Source organism: Gossypium raimondii, chromosome 11 (genome assembly GCF_025698545.1).
Source record: "Gossypium raimondii isolate GPD5lz chromosome 11, ASM2569854v1, whole genome shotgun sequence".
Classification (NCBI taxonomy): Eukaryota; Viridiplantae; Streptophyta; class Magnoliopsida; order Malvales; family Malvaceae; genus Gossypium; species Gossypium raimondii.
Genome location: NC_068575.1, coordinates 42,053,838 through 42,063,672, shown reverse-complemented (window position 1 = coordinate 42,063,672; position 9,835 = coordinate 42,053,838). Strand labels below are relative to the sequence as shown.

At 32.5% G+C, this 9,835-nt stretch overlaps 1 protein-coding gene across 1 annotated transcript; it reads left to right on the top strand.

Annotated features, from left to right (window-relative positions):
* The first annotated feature begins 6,066 nt into the window (after positions 1-6,066).
* On the top strand, positions 6,067-8,261 carry LOC105803839 (calcium uniporter protein 2, mitochondrial). Its single transcript, XM_012636248.2, has 2 exons — positions 6,067-6,802; positions 7,596-8,261. The coding sequence occupies exons 1-2, from the start codon at positions 6,221-6,223 to the stop codon at positions 8,085-8,087; spliced, it is 1,074 nt and encodes a 357-aa protein (XP_012491702.1). The 5' UTR covers positions 6,067-6,220; the 3' UTR covers positions 8,088-8,261.
* Positions 8,262-9,835: the final 1,574 nt, after the last annotated feature.

Genomic DNA, 9,835 nt, shown 5'->3' with positions numbered 1-9,835 from the left:
AAAACAAGAATACAAGCACAAATCTTTCTATACTTCTCCTCTCTTTTTTTTAATTTCATTTTTTTGTCAATTACAAAATACTAATTAAAATGGAAATACTTGAATTCACGAAATATATCTCATTTTTTTCAAATTTTTTTCGAAATTTTTTTTACGAACCTACTCCAAGAATGCTACGAATATCGATACTCCTTGATTTGTAGCTCTGATACCAAATGATGCAATCCGACCTAGTATTGTTTGTCAAGTCGATCTAATTGCCCGATTGTCGTCAATGAAGTATCGTTCGGTGGTAAGAGAAAGGTGTATTTTGGTTAAGTATGAGGAATAGAATGAAATAGGTTCAAAAAGGCCAAAAGATAGATGGAATAAGTCGACTAACAAAGGATTAAAATTTTGGTGATAGATGGATGGATTTGGGTTAACAAATATGAAAAAGAAAGTTAAGACAGAAGGTGGAAAACGAAAGTTGAACTTAAGCGTCAAGAACAATTCGATACTATAGCGAGTATCGCCCTGGAACTTATATGGCTTAAGGTGAAATATGAGAATAGGTTGATAAACCTCGACCTGTTACTTAGCAAAACAGGAACCGAAGGTATATTTAGATGGACGAACGCCACTCCAGGGTTGGTGATAAGTTTAGAAACAAGTTCAGGATAATGCCACTAGCACGCTAGATAAGTCACTCGAGACTCGTACAAAATTGGAGAGGAAGTTAACCTCAAAGAAACAAATTTTCATTCAAATAAAATGGAAAAAGTCCCTAAAACAAGTTGATTACAATGTATTTATAGTGACAAACCTAAGCTAGCCGAATGGTCAATGAGGCAACTAAATGGACACTTGTGTACAGCTTTAATGAGCTGGAAAATTCTAGAATAAATCCAAATAAATTCCATGTCTATATTCAGCTCTTTAGAACGCCATTGGACAACTTCTAGATGAAAGAAAGTCAACTGAATGTATTTGGAAGAGCTAGGAGTTGGTTTGCCATGTCTATGTTCAACCAAGTGCTTAAATGAGCTCCTTTAATTCTGCCTTGAGAAGCTGAACGTGCAGCAACATTTTAATGGGAGTTTTGGAGCACGAACAACCCAAATAGTGTGAATTGATGAACTCCAACAACCTCCAAGTGTGAAGGGACGAAATTGATCAGCCACCAGTTGAATGGGCTCTATTTAAACAGCCTTGTCCATTGAGTTCTTCAAATAGCCACTTGGAGAAGCTCAAAACAGCAACTGGAGTTTTAATTTAGCTCTTTGTCCATTGAGCTCTAAGAATAGTCACATGAAAGAATGAAACAACAGTTCTCTTCAATGCTGATTCATGCATGATCCCTGCACCAAATTAATTCAGCATATTAAATCACTTAAGACAAATTAAATTCGGTAGCAGTAAAGACATATTTAAGTTCTCTTTAAATTCGGCTGGACTAGGACATATTAAATCGGCATCAAGACACATTAATTGGATGTAATGAGCTGGACACATTTATGCTATGTATTAACTAAGACATATTAAAAACATGCATTAAAATAGAACATATTTAACACACATAATTAAAATGTCCAAATTTTAACAAATTAAATACTTAACAATTATTTGAGCTGAACTAACTAATGTAACTAACTCATTAATTTATTCCAGCAACTAAATGAATGCATAAACTAAAAATAATAATAAAAATAGCATCGAGCTCAATGAGCTAAGATTGAGCTGAATTGAGCTTAATGAACTAAAACACGAGCTGATTCAAGCTCAATAAACTAGGATCGAGTTGAACAGCTAGAAAACGATTGCAACGCCTGCTTGGAAAACCTGACCAAGATCGTTCGCAGGGCGTGATTGTATCACACATGTGTCTACAATCCACTTGACATTGTTCTCAACTAGGTTCACTTCAGAAACCACATCGACTATAACCTCATTTGGATTTTCAACTATATGTGCTTATAGTTTGTTTTATTCTGGTGGTCAAAACATTGGGCGCATTGATATGTTTTGTGTCCAGCTTTGCCGCACATGTAACAACTCACCTGGTTGTTGGTCTTTTTATTCTTCTTTAGTTTCTTAAAGTTGAAAGCATTTTTGTTCTGGAGTTTTACTGTCTTCTTTGAATTCTTGGCGCCTTTAAACTTGTTAAATTTAGGAGTAGAACCAGATTTAACAAGGTTAACTTTTAAAGGAAATTGAGTTGAGGTTACTAAAGCCTTATCTTTAAGACGATTGACTTCCTCAATCTTCATATGACTAACCAGTTCTTCTAGAGAAATGTCTCGCTTCTTATGCTTTAGGAGATTATGGTAGTTGGACCAATATTTTGACAATTTTTCAATCAAGACATTTGCTTGGAGAATTTCACACATCTCCATCCCTTCCGCTAGGATATCGGAGACCAGCTTTTTGTAGATACAAACTTGATCCATAATCGGCTTATCATCGGTCATCTGGAACTTAAGCCACTCTCCAACAACATATTTCTTAACCCCAGCATTATCGGCTCCATATTTCTTCTCCAATGTATCTCAAATGGATTTAGCTAACTTATTTTTTACAAATAGGTCAAAGAGGTTGTTAACCATATGGCTTATTGAGGCCTCTTGCCATTTTTTTATTTTTCAAACTTAGCTTTTGCAGCTATGACATTCGAGTCCTCAAAAATAGTGGTAGAATCTTCTGGTTTCTCGATGGCAGGTGGATTGAAGAGGATATAGTTAACTTCAAGTTGTTCGAAGAATATGACCATCATTTGAGACCAGTGACGGTAGTTAGTCCTGTCAAAAGGTTCAAGCTTGGAGAGATCAAGGATGTATTTGTTGATCGGGGTAAACATGTTTAAACAATAGTAATTCATTTCTAAATTGCTGGAAAATATACTACTACAAAATAAATTTGTTAGCACTGATTGGAAAAATAAACCAAGAATTAAGAAATCAAAATTTACTGCGTTGTGGAGGAACCATTGCCTTGGAAACGAATTCATATTATGATCGGTGTAATCGTGCAGTGGACGTTGTCTCCTAAGGTTAATACAGTGCTTCAATATTTGCATACCTGAATAAGAAATGTGAAACACAATTGGTATTGCTCTTCTCAAGGAAATCACACTAGGATAATTCTCAGGAAAGTTTAGAAGGGTCACAATTGGTCTCACTTAAAACCTAAGCTCCTAGACAAAATTTTCTCTAATGTAATTTAAGGGGAAAAAAAACAGAATTTTTAGAAGGGAATGGAAAAATGAGGCAAAAAGGAGAAAAGTTGCTTTCTGTGTTAAAAATGAGGAAAACAACTCTCTATTTATACTAGTAACAGAAGGGGAAAATAGTAAATATACAAGGGCAAAGAGTAAAAATCATAGGATCAATTACAGTTTTGGACCCACCATTTCCGCACAACAGTATAATTTGTTCCAGATTTTCGTAACAGTAAAAAAATGGGGAAAAATAAAACTATTTTAATGAAATTATTTTATGGAAAAAAGAATAAGAATTTTATCCAAAATGAAATACATTTATTGTACCAAGTCAAGCAAGTGACAACGGTGTGCGTGTGTAAAGCCTATAGCTTAATTACTTAGTGAGAGTAAAAAGTAAGGCTATGTATAAACTCTCTCAATAGCCTATACTTAACCAATGTGGGATATACCCACTTACCAACAACCTTTTGCATTACCAATATTTATAATGTTTACTTATAACTATTGAAATATTATTAAAATTTTGAAAATATGCCAATAATCTCTCCCGTTTTGAAATATTATAAATTTTGATAAATATATTAAAATTAAGGAAATATGTTAAATTTAGATGGAGGAGGAAAGTGATTTTGCACCTTTATAGGATTATATGATGCTGAATGATATGTTGGGTTAACTTCAATTTGGATCCACTAGGATCACCAAAATATATCCAAACTTATTTACATAATTTTTTTTTTCAAAAAATAAAAAAAACACGGTTTCTTAAAACTTTAAAACTTTAATAGGTTTTCAAGAGTAATTTTATTTTACCTCAAATTTAAAGGATCTTGGGACCTAAATAGTGGAGGGCAGAGGCATTGAATGTGTGATAGAGGGAAATCATACTCTTCCCACTCCATTCCGTAAATAAGGTGAAGCAATTAATTAGATTTAATATTAGTAATATTTTGTAGGTAATTAATCTTTTGCTTCACACATTTCAACTGAAGAGCCCAACTCATTTATATATTCATTACGAGAAGACATTTATACCTTTCTTCCAATCTTCATCTTTTAGTTAGCAGTTAAGAAATGGATAATGAATTTTAATTCTAATTACCATCTACAATTTTTATTTCAATTTTATAAGAGTTAAAATGTAATTTCATAATTGTATTAATTTATATCTTTATCATTTATTAATTTATAATTTTATAAATATATAAATATATTGTCCCATTTTAAGGGCTGGCAAGTGCCTAGATAATTTTATTTTTATTTAAATAATCTTAAATGTGTATTTATTATATAATTTGATTTTATGTGTCAATCAATTATTATTTTTAATATTATATACCCATAAAAGTTAAAAATTTCACACGTGCAGAATAACAATCTTAGAAATAAAATATCAAAATCCCCAAAACTTTATTAATTCATGAATGTGCCCTAAAATAATTTTTATAATGGGTTGGATTTGCTTAAAATATTGTTGAAACATTGTGATCCAACTACTTATTTAGGAGTTATCTGGTTAATATTAATATAAAATAAAGTTTTAATATATTATCTTAAATTATGCAGAAAATATGTATTTTTTAGATGAAAACATTAATCATGGGATTAAATTCTTTTTATTTTATGTTATCTTTTAAAATAAGTGTTGAATTCAAAAACTTGGCCAATCTAGAATCAAATTTGGTTATGCCAATAATCTATTATCTAATCTAAACCCCAACATTTGAACAACAACAAAAGGAAAATCACCTTCCTATATTTCTTCTTTATCCTTAAATAAATAACATATATTCATCATTTGATGGATAATGACAATAATTTGGTCATAGTCTCAATAGTTACCTGCATTTTACCTTTTCACGTTCATTACTATTTTAGTTTCAAATAATATTATTTTGTACATCTAAATTATTATCGTTAGCATTAATCGTTATTAAAAGGACTAAGTTAATATTGAATCCACAATCAAACCAAAAGAATATGGTCGGATTTCAAATGCTTGGGAGGAATTGAGTTAGAATTAGTCGTGAGCTATAATTATGTTAAAATGTTCAATAATTAAGGGATTAAAAAGTGAAATAAAAACGATTATTTCAAATTAGTTTTAACCATGAAATCTTATTAATTAACTCGTCAAATGGTTTGACTGTGATACTGTGTTTTTTTTTTTTAATCTTACGGTCACCAGGTGGCAATCGTTAAATCAACTCCTTCACGAAAATTTTGTCACCCAAAGAAAAATAAAAATAAAATGTTGAGGATTTATCGTGAACGCAAACAACTTTAAAGATTTTGTTTATTACATAAATACCAAAATATATGTGGCGACACGTTTGTGTGAACGTTTATAGTCATCCACCCAACACCAAAAAGGAAACTTGATTTGCTTTCCACTTCTGTCTTAGCTGCCGTCAAACACACAGAAATTTTCCCATGTAATCCAAACCCTTCTATTTACTCTCACCTTCTAGATTTCTTCCGCTAATAATGCTACACGTGTTCAACAAATCAGTTTTTATGAATTACAAAATGAAAGTCAACATCCGGAAAGGCGCGAATGATAAATTTTCATATGATCTGACGGTTCAAAAGGTCATTTGTAGTTCAAGCTCAACCCTCCACGTGTAGTGTGATTAGCTCATGCTCTTCGATATTTCCTCTCGTGAAATCGGTTCTCCAATTTCTCGTTCCGATAAATTGAAAAGAATCGCCCCTAACGAGATGATTCTATAAGCATGTTTCGAAAATGTAAGGCAGGGAGTAATCTAAAGTGCGAAGTATGTTTTCAAATCTCTCAAATTCTCGCGTTATTTTCAGTTTTTTTTTTTTTTGTAAATTTCTATTTTTCTGTTTATCTTCCTCCATTGTTGGACCCTATAAAACGGGCCAAAACCTTCCTTGATTGTGCCAACACCAAGCGAGCAAAGCTTTCAAATCTTCTAAACTCTATCCCCCCCCCCACCCCAGAAAAAAGAAAAAAAAAACTTTTTGATAATTAGTTAGCTTCTTTAATTTCTAGCAATGGCGTTTAGGAAAACCTTGGCAGAGAAACTTTTTAATATTTCGAAAATTTCTTCGCAAGCTGTTACTAACTGCCGGATTTCCTCACCGACGGTTCAGAAGCGGATCGCAAGAAAAACGGGGAAAGCAGCAACCGGTATGACGGTGGATCCAGGAGATGCTAAGGGTAACGGCAATGGCATGTTCAGGCGGTTTCTTCATAAAGGATGTATGGCTTCACCGCCGATGAGGAAGTTACCGATGGGGGAGAATTTAATGGAGAGATTAAGGGAAATCGATGTGTCCAGGGATCGCATCCGGTTAGACGGGTTGAGCTCGCACTTGGAGGCGAAATCGGCGGTTTCGGAGCTGCCTGCACTGTCGGTTCAGGAAGCGAAGAAGTTGTTAAAGGTGGCGCAGTTGGAGATGGTGAAAACGAAGCTGAGAGAGACAGGGAAAATCTGGATTTCTTATTCCGACTTTCTTCGGATTTGCGGAGAAAGTTGTTCGGGTCATGAACAAGGATTGCAGTTCGCGAAATTGCTAGATGAATCAGGAACCGTCATCGTTTTAGGAAACATCGTCGTTTTACGATCGGAACAGGTAGATAATTTTTTTTTCTCTGTTTATTATCTCTTGAAATTTTATATTGAAAGCAGATAAGATCTTATTTATGTTTTGGCTTACAGACGATAGCATATATGTATACATTAAAATTACATGCTTAACGTGATGGTGATGAAAAGTAGGCCCCGAATTCAGGAATTCACTTATTAGCATTAGAAGCTACCGAAAACTGAATTTCTGGGTTTCTTTTTCTGCTAATTTCAACAGGAATTTTTTTTTACGACAGGTCTCTAAAAACGTCTCACATTTGAGATGGTTTCTGAGAATTGAACTGAAGGACCCAAATTTTTTATAAATAAATCCCTTGGATGTTTCTACAGTGTGACCACAAATATCACAACTTTTTTTCACAGTTCATCTCCTGGGCTTTTATAAATAAAGCCCTTGGATGTTTCTACATTTTGTTTTGCATGCATATTCTCCAACTTTTGAGTCTGTGGAGGGCGAGGGGTGATGATGGGAGTTATGTTTTAATTGGCAACGAATTGGGGAAGATGTGTTTGGATGTTTAGATTTGAGGAGATGTACGAAACTATTGAGCCGAAAGGTGGCGTTGCCGAACAAGGAAAATGGTTGGTGGAGGAATAGGGGCTGGAATGGCCTCATATGATAAGGATGGGCTTCAACTTGACCTGACATAAGCATTAGTCACTTTTTATTGTTTACTTGCTTTCATCATCCTTCATAGTCATAATTATTGGTAAGAATTTGAGTCAATTTTTGTTTCTTTCAAGTTGAGCCAACAGAGATTTCCACTTTGTGACTACAGGTAGCAAAAGCACTTGGTGGTCTAATTCCTTTATCTAGATCAAACCCGAATGATCCCAGAAGAAAAGAACTGGCTGCGTTAGAAAAGGAGAAAGCAATAATCGATTCAAAAGCCGATTCCCTGGTCCGTCGCGAACTCTGGCTTGGCCTGGCATTCATGGTGGTCCAAACAGCCGGGTTCATGAGGCTAACCTTTTGGGAACTCACTTGGGACGTGATGGAACCCATCTGTTTCTACGTCACCTCCATGTATTTCATGGCTGGATATGCATTTTTCCTCAGGACGTCCAAAGAACCTTCTTTTGAAGGGTTTTATAAGAGCAGGTTCAGCACAAAGCAAAGGCAGCTGATCAAGGCGTACAATTTTGATATCCAGAGGTATAATGAGCTCAAGGCAATGTTCCCATCCACAGTGGAAGAAGAATTACAGGTCTCATCGGCGGCCTCCTTTGATTATTCTGAAAAGATGCAGATTGGTGCTTTGGACCATTGATGATCCGAAACATGTTAAAAAGCAAAAACAAAAAGATGAATACAAAATAACACAATTTTGTTTTAGGATTAGGCGCGGCTTTCTGTAACATTCTGTTGAAGAGTTTTTCATTTGTTTAAACATATGAAAGATTGGAACTAATAAAAACCTTATCCCCATTGATTTTTAAGCAAATTGCCTGTAAAAAAACAGTGAAATCATCTTTTTTACTATCCACAAACTATCAACTGTTTTTTTTTAATCCGATTTTGAGGTGGAAAATATCAGGTTTTTCATTAAACAATATCTTTAATTATTTTTATATTTTTAAAAGTATGTTTTAATATTATAAATAGTTTTAATTACAATTCATTAAATTTATAAAACATTTAGCTTATATTTTAATTTTGTAAGTATTTTATTACAATTTGTTAATTTTTTAAAGATTATATATCATATATTATGAAAATTATATACTTATGCCTTTAAAATTAAAATTTATATGTGTTTTTTGGAGTCATAAATTAATTGGATCAACTTAGTTAGAGAATTATTATAGTAAAGATAAATTCAGATATCTATACTATTATAATGTGCTTAATTGTATTGGTGTTATCCGTTAACTAAGTCTCAACTAGACTTGCGTCCGCTCGAAAAATGGGAGCGTTTGGGCAAAAATATAAGTCCGAAAATAGATTTGGGCAAAAAATTAAGGCCTGTTTAAAAAATAGGTTGGGCCTCAGGTAAGTCATTTTGGTCCGGGCTCGGCCCGGCTCGAATTCACAAAAATACAAAAATAAACTGCTATTTTTTTGTTATTTTAATGCTATTTTCTTGTTGTTTTCTCCGTATTTTGCTATCATTTCACTTTTATGTTACTACTATTTTGTTGTTATTATTTGGATATTGTATAACACTTGTTTTATTGTTAATTTTGTTATTATTTTAGAGACATTTGCTTGTTAAGTTGTATGTATCTAGTGTTATTAAGTATACATATTTTTAACATTTATTCTCAATTTTGTTGGGAAATATTTATTTTAATTTTTTTAGTATTTTTGATGTATTATATATATTTATAAATTATATAAAAAATAATATAAAAAAGTTAAGACAGGCAGGCCAGGTTTTAGCATTTTTATCCTAGCCGGGCTTGGGCAAAATTTTAGGCCCATTTTTTGGGCCGAGTCAAGCTTGGGCCTAGCAAACGGACCTAAATTTTTTGTTGGGCTCAGCCTAGCCCGACCCATGAGTACCTCTAGTCTCAACTCAATTGTGTAATTACCAAAAGTTTATTTCTTTTTACAAAACAACTAATATTATTTTGAGGATATTTTTTTATATTTTAATAAATCTAGAAAGATAAATACAATGAGAATTATGAGCTTTTAAACTTAAGACATAATAATTTTGAAAATTACTTAAATCAAGATCATCTTAAAATATATAATTTTAGGCACCAATACAATTGTAACAAATCAATAATTTTAAAAACATATAAGTATTATTATACACTCATCTATATATATGATATTTTCTTAAACTTAATTTAATTTTAATTAAATTATTTAAAAATAATTAGTTTTAAAAAAAGCAAAGATGTTGAAAATTAGAAAATATATGAGGGAAAAACATGTAAAAATATGAAAATTGAAAATCCTGAAATAAAAATAAAAAATAAAAAATGATAAAAGTTTATAAGCAAACAACTGAGAAATGAGAATTTGTAGTGATAATGTGATAATATTTTATTAATGCCTAAAAATTAA

Excerpts from the sequence above, each read along its gene's own strand:
- LOC105803839 (XM_012636248.2), top strand. The coding sequence starts at position 6,221 with ATGGCGTTTAGGAAAACCTTGGCAGAGAAACTTTTTAATATTTCGAAA. Across the intron at positions 6,803-7,595 it reads TCGTTTTACGATCGGAACAG|GTAGCAAAAGCACTTGGTGG; the intron begins GTAGATAATTTT and ends TTGTGACTACAG.